This window comes from Larus michahellis, chromosome 5 (genome assembly GCF_964199755.1).
Source record: "Larus michahellis chromosome 5, bLarMic1.1, whole genome shotgun sequence".
NCBI classification, from domain to species: Eukaryota; Metazoa; Chordata; class Aves; order Charadriiformes; family Laridae; genus Larus; species Larus michahellis.
In genome coordinates this window covers 71,424,662-71,449,440 of record NC_133900.1, presented here as the reverse complement: position 1 = coordinate 71,449,440, position 24,779 = coordinate 71,424,662, and the positions used below count along the sequence as shown (strand labels likewise).

Sequence of the window (24,779 nt, the reverse complement as noted above, 5' to 3'; positions counted from 1 at the left end):
GCTTCAGTTTTGTCTCACCTTCCTGAATTTCCTCCAGTGCTTTTTATTTTGTCTGTGCCGGCAGCTGCAATGCTGATTGTTCTGTACAATTATATCTTGCATAACAATATGGGAAATAACAGATCTCCCTTTAAGAGTTTGCACCAGCAGGTCATGTCTTGCCTCTAATTGTACTGTGTTCAAATACTGCTAGATCCAAGACATTTCTTTTCCTTTTTTTTTTTCCCCCTCCTTAGTACGTTGTATCTAAATTGCTGGAAGATTTTTCCAATATAAAGCTTTTTCTGAGAGAGAATCTCTGTCCACTTCATATAAAGCCAGTGATTAATGCACTGAAATTATATATATTTTCCTTCTCATACTACTTAGAAACATTGACTGTATTTTCTGGGAAAGTGAAAGTGAAAGTGATACTACTTTTTCGATTCCGGTTTTCAAGTTGGCGCTGAAGTATGGTATCAAGGGCTGTTCAGCTTGAAGAACTTACAATATTTGCAATACCGAGGTCGAATTTTAACCACTTAATTTAAACAATGTTAGCAATAGCCATGGTGAAGTCCTTCCTGATCCTGCAAAGCTCGGTAGAAAGCCCATGTAGCTGAACCAAGGGAATGAGAGGGGTTTTGTTTGGAGAGATCAACACGGGTCACCACTGGATATTGAAAAGGGGAAACTCACAGTTCACTACATGGAAGCAAGTGGAGCAAAGCCCCATGTTTCTTCTTTATGATGAGGCGAAGTCTCACACTTCCATTGTAAAATTTCTGGGAACGTCTGTTACATTTGTGAATGTGGATCTTCTTTCCAACTTTGCTGCTTTCATAGAATCATATAATAGCCCAGGTTGGAAGGAATATCGGAAGACCATCTGATCCAGCCTTTCACGGGAAGGGGAGCCTAGATGAGATTGTCTATCCCCCTGTCCAGTCACATCTTGAAAACCTCCTATGATGGGGACTATACCAATGTCCCTGGAGAGGTCGTTCTGGTGAATGCTTGTTCTTCACAAGGAGCCACATGGAGATTACAAGGGGCAATGGGTACAAGTTATACCAGGTACAAGTTTCATCTTGACATAAGAAAGAAATGAAACCTCTAGCTATGTACATATGCATCCCTACGTGACTTACACTCCTGTGTTGGACAGATCCATTAGCTAACCATATGCACATTTAGTGAAAACCTGTCTTAGAAAGCCTGTGTTTATCCCAGAAGTTGTTCACAGAAAGAGTGGTCAGACACTGGAATAGGCAGCCCAGGGAGGTGGTGGAGTCACCATCCCTGAATGTGTTTGAGTCGTTTAGCTGTGGTGTTGGGGGATATGGTGTAGGGGAGAACTTTGTAGAGTGGGGTTGGTGGCTGGACTTGATGTTCCCAAGGGTCTTTTCCAACCTGAATGATTCTATGATTTCTAAGCAACAGATCAATCCCTGCAAGCTTGCTAAAGCTCTGTCTTTAATCCTGCCCTTATTGCTTGAGATGGGATAATTTTTCCACTCCATTACTATTTTCTCAGAGCAAATTACAAACTCGGACGATGTAGGGTCGCACATTTTTTTGCACAGGGCATGAACCTTGCTCGGATGCTCCCTGGAGATGAGCCCTTCTCCAAAGAGGGGAGTTGTGACATGCACGCAGGAGGCAGGGGCGGGAGAGCAGGACTAAGCAGCTCTTTTCTGGAGAATGGTAATTATCCCTGTAGAGACACATAAAGTGGTGTCCTAGCAAGCAGGCAGCTGCAGTGGGTGCTGGGGGCGTGCAGCGAGCCCTCCCCGGGGCTCAGGGAGGGAACTGGGCCAGCTCTGCGGGAAGGGGGAGAAGGGCAGCCCTCAGACAGCCCAGCTTGTGCCTCTACTTGACCACCTTCGCCTTTGGGAAAGAGGTGTTGGTACCAAGAGTTTAGTGGTTGCTGAAGTGCTTCAGAGACAAAGGCATGTAGTGATTTTATACGTCCTGGCTTCAGCTCGCGTGAGGTCGTTACCCAGGCTGGCACTTCTTCAGGGCACAACTGTCAGAGGAGCCCAAGTGACCTTGGGGCGTGAGCTTTTGGAAGAGGCATTAAAAAAAACCCCTCACGACGCTCTTTCTGCTCTTTCAGTTTAAACAATGTAAAGTTTTCACAGCCTGAGGAATTATTCTTGTTTGCCACTGTCTGCTTTAAATACCGTTATTCTGAACAAAGGAAGGTTCGTGCACTTTGTATGTCTATTTATGCTTTCTGCATACTACTTCCCGGACTTGTGTGTGGTATTTTAAGGTTGATTACCTCCCAGTGTTGATATGTCTGTGCTGCCTCTCTAAATTCAGCTGATGCCTGTTGGCTTCATCGCATGTTTCCAAAAATACAAACTTCAGAGCAACAGGATTCAGCCAAAATAAGTGTCAAAAGGAAATAGTGGCAGTACGCTGAGATAACGCTGCGCTACAAACAAACATCAAATGTTATATGTACAGCACTTTTTTCGGCTACCCTGTCTCATCGTATGCTGGAGCTCTGTCTGCGCGAGTGCTTTCTAACTTGCTCTTTCTGTTTCTTCATGCTTCCCTGGATTCAGAGAGAGGTAAATGATTTTCGTTTTTCCATTATTCTCTGTGTTTATCCTTCCAGCATGCACCAAATAATGCTTGTATCAGTTTGCTTGTATCAGTGAACAGAAACTAAACGTCAGCGAGTAAATTCGTGTACCTCTGTCACCTTTTCACCTTGCTATTAACAGTATTGTAAGTTGATATTGCCTGTTGGGTTTTGTTTTTTTCCAGGTCCTAAACCCTCAAGTGCTAGAACAGTTTAAAATCATGCTATGCAGGGATTTGATATTTGCTTCTGGTGTTTTGGGTTTAAAATTTAGACGTCGTTGTTCTCTGTAATCTAAAATGCAGGAAAGTGGTATTAAAATCCCATCTTTTATTTTAAAAAAATAAAAAAAAAATACCATGATGCATAGAGCAGGGAATTTAAGAGCTAAGTTTAGCAAGAATTGGAAACAATGCTTATTTCCTATTTTTGGCGTTTGTTTCGGATCCAGCTGGGTTTGTCGCTTCTCTTTCAAGTTCGAAGAAAAGTTGTCCCCAGTATGTTTGATTTGTTTCAGCGTACAAAGGCATCGTTTGGGATTCTCTACAATGCTTCCCGTTTCATGGGAGCGCAGACAGTAAGGCATTGTAGTCAGGTGCTTTGCAGCACAAGGGCTGCAGCCACTCCAAAGGCTCTTACTGATAGAATTGCATCCCTCCATTGAGATTTGGGGTTTGTTTGCTCTTCTAAATTGCAAGGACTTGATGCTGGGACTGGGTGGAAGGAATGCGGTTTGGAGATGCAGGACCGTTCCTCGCGTTTGCTTTGTGGAATATAATAGAACGGTTTCCAGGCTTGACTGGTTTTTAATCAATTCTTTAGGCGGCGTTGGCCTAGGGAAATGTTTGAACTTTCTTGATTATGGCTTTGCAATCTAATGTAGATTTCATGCATGTGGGAAGCGATGATCCTCCCAGACTAACACTGGCAAAAGCGTGCTGCAGGCAGATCTGCGGGTAGTGTCTGTGCACGATTGCTGTGTTCTCTGTCTGAATAATAAAGAACAAAGGAGAACTAGTAAGCAGTGCTTATAAAACAAATCACACTAGAGAGACGAACTGTTCTACTGTCATCTGCTGTCGTCTTCAGTTAAATCTGTAGTAGTGCTTTGAGCATCTCAACTTGATGTATTTCTTTATTAAATCTTTAAATATTCCTTATAAACAAAGGCCCACGTCTTCCAATTAGACCTGGAAGATAGAAGCATTATCAAAAAATCTAAATACTCATTTGTCAAAATTAAATTGTGGAGGATCTGCTGCAAAGAGGCTGTTCAGAGGTTCACAGGCATAATAATACATTCACTCACTTAAAGGAAATTCAGCATTCATCAAAAATGCTAGACTGGCCATCCTAAAGAGTTAAACCACTACTTTGCGATGCTACAAAGGACAAGCAGCAATTACAATGGCCTTGACAACCTACCTCATTTGTGTGCCTTCTCCTTGAAAACTACTACGGGAGGGCAGCCCCCCCTGCCTGTGCACATTTCATAAATGTTGTGAAGCAATTAAGGCGCGGGGGGGGGGGAATCCACCATGAAAAATTTGTGGCAATAAAGTCAGTGTTCTGTGGTTTTCCTGGGATCTGTCCTGGAAATTCTGTCTTCTTTTAAGTCCATTTATAAAACAAGCTGAGGTCTAAGGTGCTGCTTGACCTCTCAACTTGCCATGTCTGCCTAGCATTTGGTGAGCTGCAGGAAGCCCCATCTGATCCCCAAGCACCAGCTGGATGTGGCATACTGTTATCTGGGCCCCCTCCTGCTGCCGGTGCTGCAAGAGTGCAGAGTCTCCAGGGCAGTCTTAGTGGTGACCACAGCATTTGTGATAGACTGTCCTCCTTGCCCTGACAGTAGTACTCCACCCTTATCATGCGGTGAGGTTGGGAAGGAAGACCAGCATGGAATGTAAATCTCAGCTGTACAGTTATGGATCTGGAGAGTTTAGATACTGAGTCACGCTTTGACGTGACTCCGTCTGTGTACGTCTGTGGCCCTTTGCTAGGTTGGAATATAGGCCCTTGGTAGAAGAAAGGGAAACGATTTATAACATCTCAGAGGCAGTGGTGGCAATGCTGACGGGAGTTCTGTCCTCTCCCCTGCAAGAGGAGATGGTGGGAAGCACGTCTGGGTGAACGGCTTCCACCGCTTCGTGAGGATCAGGCCACGGCAAGGAAATTGGAGTGAAAGTCGTGCAAATGCTTTTAGGCTTGGAAGCGCTGTGCTCGGAAGGGCTGAGCTGGGTATCGGAAGTATCAGCTGTGTGAGGGTTTTAGCAAATTTTGGAAGCACGCGGAACTGTGGCAATGATAAGACATCAAAGAAAAAACTGGCAGGCTGTGTGTGTTGCAGGGCTGCCAGATTAAAGCCTCTGAGTATTGCACAAAGTAGCCATAGCTCCTCCTTGAGAGTTAGCAAGTGACGTTATCAAGGAATGAAGCAAACAGCCTTTCAGCAGGGGATAATTTGCCCTACAAACTTTATGCATGAATTAGAAAAACAAGCTGCGCTGGCTGTGTCAATGCCAGACCATTTGAGGAGAATTTCATAAATGCAGAACGGGTGTTTTGCTGCAAGGAAAACCCGTTTTTAAGTTGTGTGAGAACCGAAATAAGAAAAGTCTCCCACAAGACTCCACTTGAGAGGGCATCTTAACTACTTGGGTTAAAAATTAATGACCAGGATAATGTAGCCGGTGGGCAAGTCTGCCATTCTGTGTTGTAGCTGGGGAGCAGCCAGAGAGGTGCAGGAGCTCTGTGGGGTGGAGCGAAGAAAAATTGCAAGGCTTTTCTATGTTTTTAGGATTGCCAGCAACTGTCTGAAACATAGGGAAGCTTCTGCTCGCTGACATCTCTTCCAACTATATCACTAAGGAGAGAGAGGAGTACACACACCATGACTATTTGTGGAAAATGGGAAGGAGAAGACACAAGGGAGTAGTTACTTTTCTTCCTCCTCCTGCAGGATTTGATTCCAAAGTGGTTGGTGTAGTCACCTGGAGAAGGGGCTGTGGGTTTCCTTTGGAGAGTGTGGAAGGGAAGCAGTGGTTTCATTCAGTGTCTGTCTGATATCTGGTAGGTGAAATGGAAGTTGAAAAGTCCCCAGTAAACCTTCTACAAACAGATTTTGCAGCGTGTGTGAATGGTATTTGTTTCGACTAGTTCTGGTTTCTTACCTTCAGGTTTTTCTTCCTAACTTCGCAAACTCCTTGACGTGATCCTAATAAAAAGGCAAGTGAACTGAACAGAGTCCCAGACTTCATTTCAGCTATAAATCATTTCCCTTCCTCCTATGTAAAAGAGCAGTCTCAGTAAAGGATTTAAAGTGTTAATCCAGAAGGTCTGTAATTTCTGTCATACGTATTACTGCAGGGTTTCTTGCACCTCATCTTCTCTTGCCGTTTGTGATGCTAGAATATTGGCATGTCGTGGAAAGACCCCATCAGAGCATGGTCCTGTTGGTATTATATTTATCCGCTTTTCTTCTCATGAGTTCACTCTCACTTGCCTTGCTTTCCTCCTTCTCCGCTCCTTCGCTCTGCTCCCATGGATGTTCATGTCTCACCAGAGAATGGCAGCCTCCTACCAGGTGCCTTCTGACACCCCCCCCTGCCGTAGTGGTGGCGGCTCTCCCCTTTTCTCTTCCTGCTGTCACAACTCACTGCTCAGCGGAGAGCAAAGCGGAGCCTGAAGGTTACAGACCCAGGAGATGGTTTCCCTGCGGCCCGGCAGCATGTGCTCTGTGACCCCGCATTCGCAGGACTCTGTACGGTCACACCAGTGCGTAGGAATCAAGAGTCATCTTCTGTAGGCTATTCTGGATGAATTTCAATCAATTTTAAGCCAAGCCCGGAGGATATCATTTTCTGGTTCAAGGATTCTTGTTACAATTTGTAGTACATAAATCTGGAAAGCAATTTACATTTTCCCGCATGTGTATCATTTTAATATAGTTGTTTCAAATAGCGGCAATCTAATTTTGATTCATAAGAGTAAAAAATTTTACTTCAGACTTCAAGGCTAGGTTGTTGGGCTTTTTTAACAAAAAAAAAAAAAAAAGCAAAGGGTTAATGCAGTTCTACACTCCTTTGAAGAAATAAGTTTATAGTGAGAAGGTAATGGAGGATGTGCTGCTCTTTCAGGCTGTACTTAATTGGGATGTCTCCGAGGACTTTAGCCTAATAGTGGCAAATGGCTATGACTGCTGCTCAAACAGGACAGTATTAGCATAAATTGCATTTAATGTGATTATATTCATCCAAGGTTGAACAGCTAAGTGATGCTTAGCCAGGTGTTAAATAGGTATGGCTATCTAAGGTTTAGTCAATTACTGTAGACATTTGCCAATTAAAGAGGGTAAAAGAGCAAATAAAAATGAAATTCCTTTCTACTTAGCACCTTATATTGTCTTTGCAATTCTCTAAATTGCATTTTAAAATGTCTCTATTCTGGTACTCTTTCAAAATAAAGAAATTTCTACTGAATCTATAACTGTTGAACAGAACCACTTTTACCCACTTGTGCAGCAAAATAATTTTCTTACCTATTTTTCTGCTTTTCTGGCTTTTTCCCAGAGTACTGATTTATATACAGTTCCTATAACTGGAAAGGTACTAGTGGATCATGTAGTACCTGCACAAATGATTTAAAAAAAAAAATTACCTACTATGCAGTACCCCTTCTCTATAACCCTGAATGAACAGAAGTAGTGTGCTTGTGTTGTAGAGTTTTGAGAATATACAGCTTTTTTTCTGCAGTGAAATACACCATTCTCCCACTAAACACCTTGCTGCTCTCCCGGCTGACTGGAGGGGGACTGACATGGAAGGGACTTTTACCAGGAGCTGTGGTTCAAATCACACAAATTCCATGTGCGCACGTACCATATTGAGACAGACAACCCCAGCTGAATGGGATGCGATCTGTTAATCTTGTGCTACCTCTGTATCCAGCCATGGGTTTTGTAAAGGCTTTTGACTTTCTTTTTCCCCTTGTTTTCCCAGCAAGGTGTAAAGACAGGGGAATGGTAAGAGGAGACATCTGCCTTTTTCCATAAATTTCTATTGTAAACATGTTACTCGGCACTTCTTCATTATCAAACGGGGCCTGTTGCACATAAATCTCACTTAAATGTTAATCAGCTTCAAGTGAGCTGCAGTCGAATGAAGGCTTTCAGATGAAGTGACCCAGAAGGGATCCAAAGTGAAAGATGAATCAGAGAGCAGTCTTCTGGCTTACTTGGTATTCAAGGCTTTGGTCAAACAAGCAGCTGTTGCCTTCTCTCCTGTGTTGGGTAACACAAAGCTTTTCCCACGTTTTACTTTGTTATTGATGCTGCAGGGAGCAGATACTCAGGAATCCCCAAAGCCATACCTTTCTTCTCCAAGAGGAAGCACAGAGTTCGGTTTTCCCAACAAATGCCCAAAGCAAGGCCGCAAGGTTCCTGCTGGCCTTGGAGGAGCTGACTGCCACCAGCCTGGACCACCATCTCCAGGTCCCGGCTACTGGCCTGCTGTGTAGGACTGGTTGTGCGAGCTCATGGGCATCTAGGTGACTTCATGAATGAATGAAATCAGTAGTATTGTTTGTGCACTGTCAGAAGGGAGAAGGAAGGTTCATGTGCTAATTTTGATTGATGATTTGAAAACAGATGGTGCTGGCAGGGTTATGCGTGATGCAGTACCACAGGTTTTGAAGAACTCGGATTTCCTCCTCAGTCTCAGCAGATTTACAGAGACGGGCCCTGATCATCTAAAGGTTTATGCATATTCACGATCCGTGCATGTAATTAGCCGATTTACTTTGTTCAAGCTGTTCAGGTACTTAAAGGGAAACACTGGTGTGCGAGCCTGAAACACCATCAGGAGGGTTTTATTGTCTCTCAGTAGCTGAAACTGATGTACTGGCTGCTGTTTCATTTTCTCCTGTGGTTGTGCTACACTGCCTTGCTTATGAATGCATGCCTTGCAAGCAGAAATATGTACAGAAGCTGCAGGACCAAGTGCTGGAGAGGCTCAATGGAAGCATTACGTGCACCACTGCAGTACTGAGGCAGGGCTTGCTGAGCTGAGGAGCGGGCCAGGTGCCACCAGCAGCGCTTTGCTGGCACCCACCAACACCCCTGCGGGTGGGAAGTGGCTTTTTGGCACTTCTTCAAGTGGAATTTCACAGGACAAAGATGAGATGTTTCTCCCAGCCTTGGGGTCCTTCCAGGCCACACGCTGGAGACTTGCTGCAAACAGTAGAGGTGTCAACATTTCTTCAAGAAGAACCCCTGGTATCAATACAGGTTGGGGTATGAAGGGATTGAGAGCAGCCCTGCCAAGAAGGACCTTGGGGTACTGGACATGAGCAGGCAATGTGCTGGACATGAGCAGGCAATGTGCGCTTGCAGCCCAGAAAGCCAGCCGCATCCTGGGCTGCATCAAAAGCAGCGTGGTCAGCAGGGCAAGGGAGGGGATTCTGCCCCTCTGCTCTGCTCTAGTGAGACCCCACCTGGAGTCCTGTGTCCAGCTCTGGAGCCCTCAGCACAGAAAAGACATGGACCTGTTGGACCAGGCCACAAAAATGGTCAGAGGGCTGGAGCATCTCTCCTCTGAGGACAGGCTGAGAGAGTTGGGGTTGTTCAGCCTGGAGAAGAGAAGGCTCCAGGGAGACCTTATTGTGGCCTTTCAGTATCTAAAGGGGCCTACAGGAAAGATGGGGACAGACTTCTTAGCAGGGCCTGTTGCAATAGGACAAGGGGTAATGGTTTTAAACTAAAAGAGGGTAGATTTCGACTAAATAGAAGGAAGAAATTTTTTATGATGAGGATGGTTATACACTGGCACAGGTTGCCCAGAGAGGTTGTAGATGACCCATACCTGGAAACATTCAAGATCAGGTTGGGTGGGGCTTTGAGCAACCTGATCTAGTTGAAGATCTGCCTGCTTATTGCAGGGAGGCTGGATCTTTAGAGGTTCCTTCCAACCCAAACCATTAGGAAAAAAAAAAAAGTCCTGCAGCAGTTCGTGGAGGAGAGCGTTAGGTGGCCTATACATAAGGTCATTACCAGCTCCGTCAGAAAATCAACACGTTGCATTTTGACTAAAACTAACGTCTTTGTGGGTAGCATCTGCCCTTTGGCAAGTGCAGAGCAGGTCTGTGTCATCAGTACTGTTGTTACCCTCCTCTTGCAGGGACAACAGGGTTGCAGGCACTTCTGTGGCAGGACTAAAGTGTCAGGTAAGCCCCTTGTCACCTGGAGCATCCCACTACAGATACCACATCCATAATACTCACCAGACTCCTCCCTGCCTTCACCACAGGTCTTAACAGTCACGGAAGTTACTGAGCCAGGCTCTGCGTGGTGGCTCGTTCATTTGGCTGTCATTAGCCTCCCAGGAACAGAGAAGCGTTCTTACCAAAAAAACTCATGAACTCATTAAATGTCAGCGCTGCCCTCCACATTGGTCGTCTTTGATCAGAAAAGTAAATTCATGCTTGTGAGAGAAATGAGACTCAGCAGGCTGCCCCCAGTCCACCTCTCTGCCTTTAAAATGCTGTTGAAAATGCTCTCATCTAAGGTGTTTCCCACCTATGAGGCATAATTATGACTTGTATTCTTTTATGACCAAAATCTTTGATCCTGGTAGAATTCAGTCTTTAGTTTAACACAGTTTTAATTGTTTGACTCATTTTTATCTCTGCAGTCCTTTGAGTCCTGCCTCCACTGGGAGATAACGTGCTGACTAAGTGCATTTAGTATTATCTTACAGGTTCCCTTAAGACTGGAAATCCTTGCAGTTGAGCTTTGGTCTCAGATTAACTCTCTGCAGGGTGAGATTTAATGTGGCCTCAGGGGTTGTCCATGCATCAGGGACTTGGCAGGGCAGTGGAGGTGTCCTGCCTGGCATGGTCTTCTACAGCAAAGCACAGTAGTTCTGTTGGGGCAGTTGTTGTGTGCCAGGGCATTGCCAGAGCTACTGATCAAAGGTTGGACCACAATTTCCTGGGCTGCTGCAAATGGGTTTTGCTGTCAATGTGTTGTGTCCTCCAAGTCCCGATGACTTGCTTTGGTGGCCTTGTCCCATGTTAATTTTTATTAACAATAAAAGATGGTTCTAACAGATAGCTGTATGGCTAACAGAAGGGGCAGGTTATCTTCTGTGTGCAACTCTTTGAAGGTGGTGGTCTTATAATTAGAAATTCTGGTATGGAAGTGCTGCTGGGGCTGTGCGGATTTCTGTTTATTCAAACAGGCTTCTGCGCAGTGCAGGCGATTTGGCAAAACAACACAGGATGCTCCTCTCAGGATCATCTTGTAAAGGAATGTTTTCCAGTCCTCAAAGGAGTAATATTGATTTGAAGTAAATGCTTGTCAATGGTAATAAATAGCCATGTAATGGCCAATCACATAGATGCCTTTCAATGTTATTTTACGTTAATGCAGACACATGTTTCAGCTGTTATGTCTGCACGCCAAAAGAATAGACCTTGATCCAATAGTGAGGTGTGCACAGCAATCTGCTTGTTCATGCAGCTTTGCAACCCTGCAGTGATGGTCACTACCAGCAAGTTTTTCTTGCATGTAAAAGGGGGGAAATGGTAGGAAATCTGTGTCTGTTGACTGAACAACGTTTTCGTATTGCAGTTAAGATATTTGTAAGGCAAGGTATTTGGACTCAAAAATGTGAATTCTGAAAGTTAAGGCATTTAAAAGATGGCAGCTAAAGCCAAACATAGAAAATAAAAATCCCAAATACTTAGAATGTCTGGAAATTCCTCGTTTACAGCTCTTGAACCAGGCAAGGTCTCTTCAGAGCTTCAGGGTATTTATTGTATGTGGGACTTTTGTGCGCCTGAGCATTTCCAACTACCTGCTCTGCAGATCATTCAGGAGCATCAGGAATGTTGAAAGCTTACTTCAAAAGACAAAAATCTCTTAAGGTTTTTTACGTGGTGCTTGGTTTCATTTTTCCCCATAGCTGCTAATTTTTCATAGGCCATAGCTGAGCCATATCCCCTTCTCTTAGACTTACTACTACAGTCTGGCTAGGAGTCTTCAATTTGCTTTTGAAATGTTAAGGCAGGAGAAAACCCTTCAAAAGCAAGGCTTGACACATACACAGATGAGCCAAAAAGTATCGGCTTTTTTCCAGGACCAAGATTTTGGCTGGAACTTGGCACCTCCGTGAACTTGCGGTGCAGCAAAAGTGATCAACGTGCCAAAAGACTCTTGCAGATTGTGGCCGAGGTGCTTGGGCGTCAGGCTGGAGCTAGGAAGCCTCAGGGCATCTTCTGTAATAGCCAGCGCCTTCCTGGATTATTGCTTTGTGATTTTTTTCCTGCAGGTCACGAGCAATTGGGTGACACACTGTCCCTCCCCAGGGTGTCGCACATGCTGGCAGGGTGACAGCCGATGCAGCCCATGGGCTGCATTCCTCGTGCAGGAGAGGTTGAGGTGGCAACGTGCTCCATGTGCTGCCCCGCTGCCTCCTGTCTCAGCTGTGCCCTATTGCATGCCATCACATGTTGGGATGCAGTGAAATGGAGAGATCCCTCCAGCTTCCCTGTGTTTCTGCATGGTTCTGTTATGTGCAGTTGTTTCTAAATGTCAGCTCCCAGTAGTTTGGTTTGGGGTTTTGTTTAAGTATTATTCCTCAGGCTTTAGGTTGCAAAGCAGTTAAACGGAGGAGCAGCCTGTGCCTGTCACTGAGCATCCCAGACTGTGAGCAACTGCCCCTTTCGTTGCGAGGGCTCATTCATGACAAAATCACAGAATGGTAGGGGTTGGAAGGGACCTCTGGAGATCATCTAGTCCAACCCCCCCTGCCAAAGCAAGGTCACCTAGAGCAGGTTGGACAGAAACGCATCCAGGTGGGTTTTGAATATCTCCAGAGAAGGAGACTCCACCACCTCTCTGGGCAGCCTGTTCCAGTGCTCTGCCACCCTCAAAGTAAAGAAGTCTTTCCTCGAGATGGAATTTCCTGTGTTACAGCTTGTGCCCATTACCCCTTGTCCTGTCCCTGGGCACCACTGAAAAGAGTCTGGCCCCATCCTCTTGGCACTCACCCTTTAGATACTTATAAGCATTGATGAGGTCCCCTCTCAGTCTTCTCCAGGCTAAACAGACCCAGGTCTCGGCCTTTCCTCATCAGAGGGGTGCTCCATTCCCGTGATCATCTTTGTAGCCCTCCGCCAGACTCTCTACAGTAGTTCCTAATGCTGCCAAATTAAATATAGATAAGTTACTTAACTGCAGGACAACCTTCATATCTCATACAGAGCTGGAAATCCAACTATCCATCTGCCACAGTTGCCGGCTCTCCCTGGATAACTTCAGTACAAAATTCTTCAGTTCACTGGGCATCTACAATGAATGAAGAAATTGGCAATCCATGCTACATTAAACTCTGCTTGGAATATAAACTGAAGTGTTCATGTATATAAAACCTGTGGTTTAAGAGGGGAGGGACAATATGGGGTTTTGTCCACCTGGAATATCCCTCCTATCTCTTCATCAGCTGCGATCTTGCTCGTAATTGGTTATAGGTAAAGAGAGAAGGCACTGAAAAGTGACTTCAGGCACAAGAGGCTGTTGGGAGCTCCAGCTTCCCTTGTTTGGTCTCGTTCTAGTAAGCCACTGAGCGTAGCTCTGCTGGGGACACAAAGTCCCAAAGAAATCTGGAGATAGCAGGAGGGTTGCAAAGTAGGACTGGGCTGTGGTTGCTTGGAAAGGCAGAAGTGCAAGAACGAGGAGTGCAGTCTGGTACAGCAAGAAGATAACTGAGTCGGGAAGAAGCCTGGCTTTGCCTGGCTGCCATCCTTAACACGCCCTCCCTGCTGCAGAACCAGCTCCAGGTCCCCACCTGTGGACGGGTTAATGGATGTCTTTGTCCAAGAGGATCACGAAGGCGAATTAGCTCTATGGGACCATGGTGATGGGGTCTTGGAGCAGGGGCAGTCCATAACTTGGTATCCAGAAAATTGGGATGTGTCCAAACTCTGATGCTTTCTTTACACCATGCGCCCACTTAGACTTTTTCAGAAGAGCTCCAGATCTTAAACAGCCTGAGAACAAAAAAACATAATCCTGGCATTTCCATCACCTATGCTAAAAAGCTATACTACGTCGTGGTGACTAGTCAGTATGGTGCAAAAATCTCTTTTGTAGGGCAGCTTTATTTAACTTTTGAAAAAATAAGGTCAGAAATTTAGGCCAATTAGTGTGAGCAAAGCTCAGCAGGTTCACATCTCCCTTATGCAAGCAGATCTCTAATTACTATCTGCATATTTTAAACACTTTATGCAGTCCTTTGAAATGCGATTTTTCTCTGACTAGAATCTTGTATGCTGTTTCTCGGATTTTTTAGGATTTAAGAGCTGCATATGTTTTCTGTCGTAATCTATAATTCTGACCACACTTCATCTTCAGTAAAATAGTTGAGTAAATTTTCCCATGTATCTACCATTGCAATTGGAGATATGGGCTGTAAGTTCAGTAAGTTGCCAGGGTTAGGAAACTAGTGAGCTCTTTAATTATATAGATTGAGCACCAAACTTTAGGTACGTGTTTCATTGGGATGCAGTTTATTACATTTGTAGATCTGCTTTGTCTAAGGCATGTGTTTCATTCTTTGACAGCTGAGAATTAACAACCTGTTAAATTGAAGTAGGACTTGCTGTTTTGGAGATACTACTGATTCTAATGCCTTAATTTGTTTTGCTTGTTTGCAACTTGTTGATTCATTTTGTTTATGCAGAGACTTTGCTTATGTGGCAAGAGACAAAGATACAAGAATTCTGAAATGTCATGTGTTTCGATGTGACACACCTGCAAAAGCCATCGCCACAAGTTTACACGAAATCTGCTCAAAGGTAGGTGGATTTAAAGTCAGCTGGGTTCGTCTGTTTAGAGGCCCCTGAGCCTAGTACATGCTATCAGCAATTGTGTGCAGCGTTAGTTTATATCACTGGCAACGAGAAACAGGGTAGAGAATTTGTACAGGAAAGGACGGGAATGGATGGGAGTAACGGGAGGGTGAGCATGTAGATCTGAGGAGGATGCTGAGTGCCTCTGATTTGAGAAGCGTGTATAGAGACTGAAGGTTTTCTTGAATAACAAAGAAGCTGCGGGTTCAAAATGGGAAAAGAACACACAGCTTCAATTAATAATAGATGGTGATGTTGAACTCTGTAAATAAATCAGACCTTGTTTGAATGGTATTATTCAGTGGTATTATCCTGCAGGGAAACAGTTGCTAATGTTACTGCCCACTTAAAATAAAATCAGGGAGAAGAGGGGATTTAAGCTACTTTAGTTACAAGTACTAAAGGATCTTAGTTCCTGCTTCGTCTGTAATACCGAGAGGACTCTTCCTTTCAGTCATTTTATGTTACAGATTTGACACCGTTCCCTGGTCATTAATTTTGGTCTTCTTGCCTGATCAGTTCACGCGTATCCTCTGCATGGTCCTTTCATCCAGCAGTAGCAAGGCAGCACATCCTTTGCAGTCGGCAAATCTGATTGAAGCACTTTCTAGAGAGGCGGTTAAACCAATCTACTTGAAACTCATTTTTCTTCTTTTATTGAGCTATGGTGGATCTGAGGCTGCATCCCCCTTTTTAAAAATATTATGCTGCTCATTCTGGTTTTCCTTAAAACATGTCAGTTTGCACCACAGGAAAAGTGGACCGTGGGGATGAATGATCTTATCAGTTATCCCTGTGTGACTTGTCCCTCCTCGTGAGTCACAGCTCTTCTAGAAAAGCTAGTTAGGAAACCTTCAGGTTTTAAAATTCTGCTGATTTACTGTATCCCTCTCTTTAGCTTTTTACATTTCACGTTAGTGAATGGAATCGGTGGTGTCAAATTCTCCTCTGTAGCCAGTCATATAGTCTAAATATTTTTCATTTTTGCAACACTGCAGATGTGTCTACTGAACTTGTGATGTTTCACACAGACAGTGTGAGCATTTACACAGCGTGTATTTCTCTAACCTTCTGGGCAGCAGAGTTTTGCCCAAGGCAGAGGCAGAAGGTCCCTCAGCAACTATGCAAAGCCTGGCAGGTCTGTCTGGGCTTGGGCACCTGAGGAAATGCGGGTGGTAGGGCACAGGGAGCTGCTCAAGGTTGGCCAGGGAGCTGCTCAAGGTTGGCCAGGGAGCTGCTCAAGGTTGGCCAGGGAGCTGCTCAAGGTTGGCCAGGGAGCTGCTCAAGGTTGGCCAGGGAGCTGCAGGCTGTGCTTGGTGGTTTGACACCGGGGACTGCAGCAGTGGCTGGCTGGAGAAGCCTGGACTTGGCATGTCCCTCGGCTTTCTCCTCCAACTCTCAGTTCTCACAGAGGTTTCCAGCAAGTCCCGCAGGGAAAAGTACGGTACACAGGCCCTACTACAGCTGCTGTTGTCCGGTAGGGTCAGCATCAAGTAGATGCTACAGGAGCTATACACAGGGGTACCAGAAAGGCAGTAGAGCTGTCACGCGTGTAACTGTGACATCAATTTTAGATAAGAGAGCAACGAAGCATTTAAAACGTTAGCTAATAGTAATACAATAAAATAGGATAGTGTTGTTAAGTAGAGCTTGTTCCTTCGTAATTAAGCAATAGATGTAATTCTGATTCAGGGAAGCACTTGGCATGTGCTGACACACTGGACCTCTTTGCTGAGTCGGGGCTTCTTCCTAAGCTAGCGTGTATCATTTTTCATCTGCAGGAGGGAAAATTATCACGTGTCCCTGCAAAAAAAAAAAAAAAAAAAAAAAAAAAGAGAGAGAGAGAGGAAAAAAAGGAATTTGCTAGAAGCATCTTCGGATGAAGTGTCATCTGTTGGGACACCAGTTATCTTTGTAGCCTAATTACAATTAACAGTCATAGTGTAAAGAAGCAGATAGCAATGCTTCATACGTGAGCTTTGGAAAACCGCTGTTTCCCTGGATCCCTTCTCAATCATATATTTTGAGGGGTTTTTTCCCCCTCTTTTGCTAGTATTATACATTTTGGGGGAAGAACAGGTTGTATTTTGCATGGGATTTTTAATTCAAGAAGAAACATAAAAATGGAGGAAAAAAATTATACACAGCAGAAGATAGATCAGAGAGGAACATGAATAATGAACACTCTTCTCTGTGTGTTAAATATTTATATTTCTTGCTATATTACTCCTCACTGCAATTTTGCTGTTGATAAAAATGTCTAGAAGTTTTTTTTTCCTCCTCCATCTATCTTTTATCTTGGCTTGGATACCACTTCAGTTCTTCATGTAGTTAAGGTATGGTGAATAAACTGGAGGAAAATTAAAGTTGTTATTTAAATAGAATAACCTGTTTAGTCATGTAGTTTCTGACGTATTTCAGATTTCAGAAATTGGGCTTGTAATAGGAGTAAATTTTTACATGTAGTTGCTACTGTACAATATTATTTTTTTTAAAAAAGGTTGTATTATCACTATCTTCTTCAGATTATGGCCGAACGGAAGAATGCTAAAGCTATGGCTTGCAGCTCATTGCAAGACAGGACAAATGTCACCCTTGATGTTCCTCTGCAAGGTACTGTGTGTTACAGAGAGTATCCTTGGCATGGTCCTATTTTAGATTTGTTTGGTTTCTGATGCTGCTTTTGACCAAAAATGGAGCATGTTGGGTGGAGAGGTCAGGAGTGTAATCCTGTCTTTTAATTTCTGTATGTGACTCTATTACATGACCATTACCATTTTTATTGGTTGTGTTGACAGTTGCTCAGTTACGTCAACTTGTGCGTTTCCTCTTTTATTTTGAAATAGCGATTTTGCAGACGCAGTCTTACTTATTTGTGGCTGCTTGCACGGATTGCCTTGTTCGCATCAGAACACCTCATGACTTGAGACTGCACAAACTGGCCAAATCTTCCTTAAAAACAGAATATACTCCAGTTAATCCCTTGGATTCAGGGGAGTTGTAGGAGGACGACTCCTAGGTTTCAGCAGCAATTGTAGCAACTTCCAAGGCAAGATGTGCAAGTGGATTGTCATCCAACTTAAGGGTCTTTTGCACACTCAACTGCATGGTAAAAGAAAGTTGCCCTTGCCTGTCTTTATTAGTCATAGCTTGAGAGCTGCTATTTTGAAAGCATTCCAGGAGAACAAACGCACTGTGTTAGCTTTATGAGAAATTATACGCTTCTAGATCCACTACTTTATACTGAATATCTTACTCCTAATCCGTACATCAACTTGTGTAATTGTCTGCTCAGACAGTAGCATTGATTACTTGTAGACCGTGTTTAGCATATTAACCAGGATGGTATTAAAAACAGACCCCAGATTTTACATAGCTATACAGTGAAATTTAGATCTGTATGTCTCAGAGACGCATTCATCTATATTTTCTGGCTTTGAATATGACAGCAATATAACATGACCTTATTCTTAGCTTCGATCAAGAATTAGGTGATGCAAAGTTATTCCTGATTCCTTTAGAAGTTATTGAGCATTTTTCTTGTCAAAGGGAGTGAAAAATTGTTTTAATCAATACAATACCTTCAGAGTACAATTACTGGGTAAACTGTTTTACGTTATTGATGAAATAAAAGTGGTTTTCCCTGCTGTGAATGCTGATAAACAGAAATGGATTTTTGTTCCCATGCAGTAGATTTCCCAACACCAAAGACGGAACTGGTGCAGAAGTTCCACGTCCAGTACCTGGGCATGTTACCTGTAGCTAAACCTGTGGGTATGTAACACTTATTCTCAAGTGACTTCCAAAGTACCCTGCATAAACTCCAAGGGCAGGACGCTGCTCGCCAAGTGTAAATGCATGATTTTCGAAGGGTGAGACATGAAGACATCTAGTATTCAGGGCCTCATTTGAACATGTGTTTTGCAACCAGGGTATTTCGGGAGCTGCCAAGAAGGCAGAGGGTTTTTTCTACTGTTTTCTCTGAATATGAACCCTGCTGCTAATGAGAAGGGCCCTAGAGAATCGAAATGGTGCAGCAGCTAAACAAGACGCAATCCTGTTTGTTTTGAGCCAGAGGCACCTGTTTTGTTTCTGCAGTTGAAGAAAACCAGCTTCACAACCCTTCCTTCCATCATCAAATTCATTTTAATAAGGAGTCCAAAACAATCTGTTTTCCGTACTGCTATGTGAAAATAAATATTTTGTTCTTGTTTTACCTATATATTTATTTTTCATTATCACATTTTCTTCTATTTTAGGAATGGATACTCTGAATAGTGCCATTGAAAGTCTGATGGCTTCCTCGAGCAAAGAAGACTGGATGCCAGTTACCATGAATGTTGCTGATGCTACTGTCACAGTCATCAATGAACGAGTAAGGCAGACTGTCTCGTTTAGAACACGCCTAACCTAATGCGAGTGTTGAAAACCAGGAACACATAAACACTAGTAGAAAGAGTTCATTTGTACTAGAATTCATTTGCTTATCTTCCATTTTATTTCTTTCCAGGGCTGTGAATCTGCAGAGGCTCTTACTGCTCGTATCAGCTTCAGCTTTATTTACCATTCCAAGCATGTTCTCAAAAATATAAATTACTATAAGTATTCACTGGATAATTATAACAAGTTCAGTGTTATACTTTCTAGGAGTTTTGAGCCTGAAACATCATAGGCTAAGCCTTAAGTAGCAATCCTAAATTCTAAACTGTACTTACTTGATTCTTGGCATGGAAGCGAAGAGTAATATTAAACTCTGTGTTTCACATCGCTCTCCTTTTGTAGAGCATTTTCTGTAGAGATTAATACGATGAAACTTTGAAAGAACATCTGTTGATGAGGTCTTAAACCAACACCTCTGTGTTAGGGCAGTATCCTTTGGAGTCCTAATAGCCATATATTTCTTCACAAAACAAGCAGTGCTTGAAATGCTCACTGTGCCCACTGCTGACGCTCAAAGCCTTGGTCTTCTGCTGGCAGCCAAGCAGGGGACATCCGGCCCCGGCCCGAGCACCCTGGCTACATGCCGGTAGATACAAAGGAATTCCACAATACTGCATCAGTCTCTCCCCGTTTAATCAACTTAAACTTGGAAGTTCCACAGAATATCCAATAGTAATGATCAATCCTTTGATTCGTAACCAGAATGAAGAGGAAATCATGGTGGAGTGTCGTGTGCGGTTCCTGTCCTTCATGGGAGTAGGCAAGGACGTTCACACGTTCGCCTTCATTATGGACACAGGAAACCAACATTTTGAGTGCCACGTTTTCTGGTGCGAACCAAATGCAGGCAACGTGTCAGAAGCTGTTCAGGCTGCTTGTATGGTAAGTGACCTTCTTCAAAGGCACCTAATAGCACTTAGATTTTTCACTGCCTCCATAAATAATCCTCTTTCCAAATTTGCAATTACATTAATTTCAATACAGAAAAAGAAAAAGCAGACAAAACTAGGAATTGGGATTCTGATATATTGGATTAATTAAAACACAAAGTTTATAAGTTTGAAATGTCAATTTAGTGAACAAGGCCCCTTTAATCATGTCCCCTCCTAACCTCTGCAACATCTGTTTTAAGTCAGAAATCTTTTCTTTCGCTACACAAGTTACCTAACGCTGGAAAAACATTTTGCTGGGAGTTGTGTTATCCAAACCAGTGACAATGTAGCGAAAATAACCCTTGTTCAAGAACAGCTGAACCCAGAAAACTTATTTTTTTAGTTTTCAAAGGGCTGTTCATATGATTCAGTATGTAATTTAGTGCTAATGAACAGTTTCTGCCCACAAATTGACAGACCAGTGTCCCATTAACTTCAGCTGGGCTGTTTGTCACGGCCAAAATGGAATTTTGACTGTATTTCATGAGAAAGTATTAAGAGCGTATTTAAAATGCTCCGTGAAAGCATTGGATACAGTAAGGACTGCAGACTGGTTTTGCTTTGTTGCAGTTGCGGTATCAGAAGTGCTTAGTGGCCAGACCTCCTTCCCAGAAAGTCCGACCGCCCCCACCTCCTGCAGACTCGGTGACCAGAAGAGTTACGACCAACGTAAAAAGAGGAGTCTTGTCCCTCATTGACACTTTGAAACAGAAACGCCCGGTCACCGAGATGCCATAGCTGCGTAAGAGGGAAGATTCTCCTGACGTTTAACTGAAGATAACAGTAGCTACACTAAGGAAAATGAACTGACGATGTCTGGCCTTCCATTTCAAATTGCTGATGCTTGGTCTTCAGAGAATTTACCCTTATCGAAACAATGTTAGACAAGCATGTTCTCTCGTTCTTGCCACCATCGTGTGATATGAAAAGAAGCATGAATAATTTTTTTTGCTGTCAGTGAGTTACATCATGAGCAATGGAAGGTCTGTTTGTTTGTAAATACATGAACATTGCCTAAACTCACAAACACACACACACAAAAAAAGAATATGGCCACATCCCTCCCAGTGAACTCGTGCTAAAGTCCTTGGAGTGAATGATGCCTGAGTTGATAGTTTCACCGTCTTGAGCTGGATTTGTCACAAACCAATCTTAAATCCTACAGCACTTGGCTCTGTTTTCAACACGGGAGTGTAGGTACCAAGTATTAGCTACCATCGAATTACTGTAGATTAAATACCAAGTTTTATTTTTTACAGAACTACACCTGTTAGTTTTAAATTGTTCGTCAGCATTGGTCTAGCAACCACTTTGACGTCTCCCTGACATGCTTTTGAATCACGGTGTCATCATTTCGTCTCCTGGTTATACATTATGGTCTTAGAGAAGAATCGTGTTTAATATGAAACCAACGCTGAAAAATCTCAGAGGTGTTTTCAGCGATTGAGTTGCAGGGTGATCCACTGAAGCTTTTCAGCTTTACGTCTACAAGCGCACCTGTTGGCTGTTAAATTTATTCTCCTAAATCTGTCATTAGTTCATCAAAAATACCGTTTGTTTCACGCAGGGCTCATACCAATCAGGAGCAAGAAGGAACTAGTCAGTAATTTTACTATCTTAAAACTTTTACTGAGACTAAACTGTTCCATACCCGATCCATACGAGTGTTTGATGAAATGTTCGATTTAGCATCTGCTTGCACCGTTCCCCCTTCCCCTCAGAGTTTGTTGCTGAATACTTAACATGCCACAGAAAGAACCATCATGTTCCTCGTTATTTACAAAATTCCCTGAAATTTCATTACTTTTAATGCTCTTGTGACAAAATAAGAGGGCTGTTTTCTCCCGGGATAGTGCTTCAGGTGGTACAACCCAGTTTTAGTGCTTTTGCTCCAAAGGCGTCATCCAACTGCTCTGATCCCCACACCGCTTCCCGCAGCCCCTGACAAAGCCAGCCCGGTGCTGCCCCTTAAAATTGTACCTCAGGCTCACGTTCAAACGCAGTTACCCGTCTTCAGTCTCTCCCTCTGCCGTCTTCTGTCTAGACCTGCAGATTGGTACGCATCTTGGAAATGGAACGGTAAAGATATTTTTAACTAGTGGTAAAAATGTTTTGCCTCCGTTTATAGATGTGTTCCAAATTCTGAACTGTCTCCCAAGACTGCAGATCTGGTCATAACTGTAATTTTAAAAGAACATCGTCAAGGTTGTTATTACAAGAACTCTTTTATTTTACTGTGTGAGAGACTGTTACAAACAAACTATTATCTTTTTATTTCCTTGTTTAAAGGAATTAACAGCAGCACCTGGGCAAAGCAAGTTAGGAACACAAGGGGAAAAGAATGAGGATTCCAGAAATTTCTGCATTGAAAAATGCAGAGAAATCATTACGCTAAACTCGGCCTGCTGTATGAGCAGGTGTCAGCCGAGTGCTAGCTATGCAACTGTTGTCATTAAATTTAGCTCTGTAGAATACCCTCTGAAGAGTGGATCCTCCACCGATCTCGCGTCTCTCTCTGACCGTGATTCTGCACTGAAGCAATGGTTTCCCCTCCCAAGGCTCACCACCTACTCATCTGCTGTGCACCACCTCCTTTGGCCAGCTGGAGGAGAAGCTGCTCACGGCAGGTAGGCAGGAGAGTGGGCAGGCGTGGGGATGCCAACAAACCCGCTCCTTCTGGCACTGCCAATGGTTTGAGCCGCCCTCGGGGCCAGATCTCGGGGCGTGGAGAGGGCAGCGTGCATAGGTGCTTGCTTAGTTCAGCACTGATCCCTGCGACCTCTGCTGGGAGCAGCAGGAAAACTCACTTCCTGCCATGGCTGCTGTCAAAATGGGTGGCTTTTGGTAGAATCGTGAGGTTGAGAGAGAAAAGCTTCCTTATCCATCATCATGCTAGCGAGTCAAACTTTATTTTGTTTTAAATTACAGAAAATACTTTTGACAGAGTCATTTTAAAAGTTCCAGCTGGAAGCGCCAGGATTTGGGCTTTGCAGCTGTTCAACGACAGTGAATTCTAAACAGTAGAATTAAATTTTGTAGTTGCATCTGCGCGGTGCTCATTCTCCCCAGGAGAGAGCCGGAGCCTTTAAAACTAAGGCAGCGCTTGGCAAACAGCAACGTGCAGGTTCTCCTACATGGGTGGTGTCAAGGCTGTGAACATCTAGTGACCTTTCACTAGCAGAGGGCGTGCAATTGCAGGACGGGCTGAGGAGAAGACAGAAAGGTGTTTGCAAAGCCGTAGGTCACTTCCCAATATATGTTTTTAGAGTTTGGTGTCTGTTAACAAAAATGCTGTTGACTTTTGCAACTATTTTAAGTGGTGCGCTTAATGGTCTTGGCTATATGTGGCCTTTTTGCTTCAGTAGAGCTCCTTCTTCTCCAAAAGATTAAAAATACACCCAGGTGTTTGTGGAATCAGAGCCTAATATTGCAAAGCCAGTTATCTTTTGTTAAACAATATATTAAGACACTTTTTTTCCCCATGGCCAAAAAAGTATGTATGGGGTACGTGTGTGTGTTGGAGCAACTGCCGCTGTTTTAGTTGATGTTATCGCGACCCTTCAGTTATCTATGCATTTTTTTATAATACCTAGTGATTCTGTAGGCAGGCAGCCATGTTCACTATGCCTTGTATGTCTGATGCCATATTTTAAATTAACCTGTTAAATACAGCTTAAAATATTTTTATTTTATTTATTCTATTTTTACTGAAATATCCTGCATTATTATGTTGATGTATTGTCTTTACTGGACGTGCTCTTGTAACATTCTCCACTCTGTACACTATAGGTTGCCTCAAAAAAGGCGGGCTTTGTAATTATTTGTAGTCACATTTTTATTGACGTCTGTAGAAAAACCATGTAAAGCAAAGCTAATTTCTTAATTTTTTTTTTCAATGTGAGTAGTAAGTTAGAGGTAAGTATCACAATGTCAGTCATGTCATTAGTACGCTCCCTTGCGGAAGCAAGGAGACTTATATTCATGGTCAGCAACTAACAGATAAAAAAAAAGCCTTTCTTTCGCAATCTGCAGTGCTGGCTGTAGGTTTTATTTAAGCTGTTCCAGCTGGAGGGGAGCAGCGGGGTGGGGGAGACACAAGGCTGGCGGGGCCACCTGCAGGGCGCTTAAACAGGAGTCACAAAAACTGCGTGGAAGGGCAGGGAATCCATTCACAGCAAAAGGAGCTCGTAGCCACCTCTGCCTACTGCCGTCACCTGCCCTTTCCTGACAGAGGAAGAAAAGCTGCGGAGTATCTCATGGCTTACCCCACTTCTGGGTCATCAAGAGTTCTACATCCCTTTTCTTTTAATTTTAGCAAACGTTTCATAGATCATTTAACTGGGGATCTGAAATTGTTAGTAAATCACCCATGGAAAAGAGAACTTTCTTATTTCAACAGCTAATATGGGCTCAGCCTTTACAGCATTACCATTAACCCCATTACTCCTTTCTCGGGCAGGTTAATTAATACATTGCTAAAACTTGGGCTGTGCAGTCAGCAAAAGCAGGTTTGATTTAAGAGCAGGAAGAAGGAAACACCCACCGGTTACTAGCAGAGCTCGGTCTCACGGCAAGCACCTGACTGACCCCGAAAAGGACAACCTTTCCCTGCTGTTGACCACTTCTCCACATTTAAATGTAATCTGTTCTGAGAATAAATTTAGCTGCATAAAATGACTGTCTCAACTGTTACTGGTCCATGAAGTCCATGAAAGTGGGAGATTATTTCTTTTGTTCCAAATTGTGGTTGAGGGGAGGGAAAAACAGACGGGTTGTTGAGAGGCAACAGCAGTACAATGGACTCTTCTTATCTGTAAAGCTGCATCAGCGGGTTTGAGTTGAAAATTACAAGTACCTCGCTGGAGTACAGCAAATTACTTACGTAAGATACAGGTTTACTGTAAAAAGTCATTGAGCTGACT

General features: G+C 43.5%; 1 protein-coding gene across 39 annotated transcripts in view; it reads left to right on the top strand.

Annotated features, from left to right (window-relative positions):
* Window positions 1–24,531, top strand: part of APBB2 (amyloid beta precursor protein binding family B member 2) — a 190,446-nt gene extending 165,915 nt beyond the window's left edge. For 32 of the 39 annotated variants that reach the window (XM_074587896.1, XM_074587879.1, XM_074587874.1 and 29 more), the window contains 6 exons: window positions 14,317–14,431; window positions 17,011–17,098; window positions 18,176–18,259; window positions 18,745–18,860; window positions 19,628–19,807; window positions 20,428–23,549. In XM_074587896.1, coding sequence (XP_074443997.1) covers window positions 14,317–14,431; window positions 17,011–17,098; window positions 18,176–18,259; window positions 18,745–18,860; window positions 19,628–19,807; window positions 20,428–20,595 — 751 coding nt within the window. In that variant the 3' untranslated portion in view covers window positions 20,596–23,549. Of the gene's footprint in view, window positions 1–1,866; window positions 2,562–14,316; window positions 14,432–17,010; window positions 17,099–18,175; window positions 18,260–18,744; window positions 18,861–19,627; window positions 19,808–20,427; window positions 23,550–24,316 lie in introns of those variants that run through there. The other 7 variants (XM_074587898.1, XM_074587877.1, XM_074587906.1 and 4 more) reach the window with 3 other exon arrangements.
* Window positions 24,532–24,779: the final 248 nt, after the last annotated feature.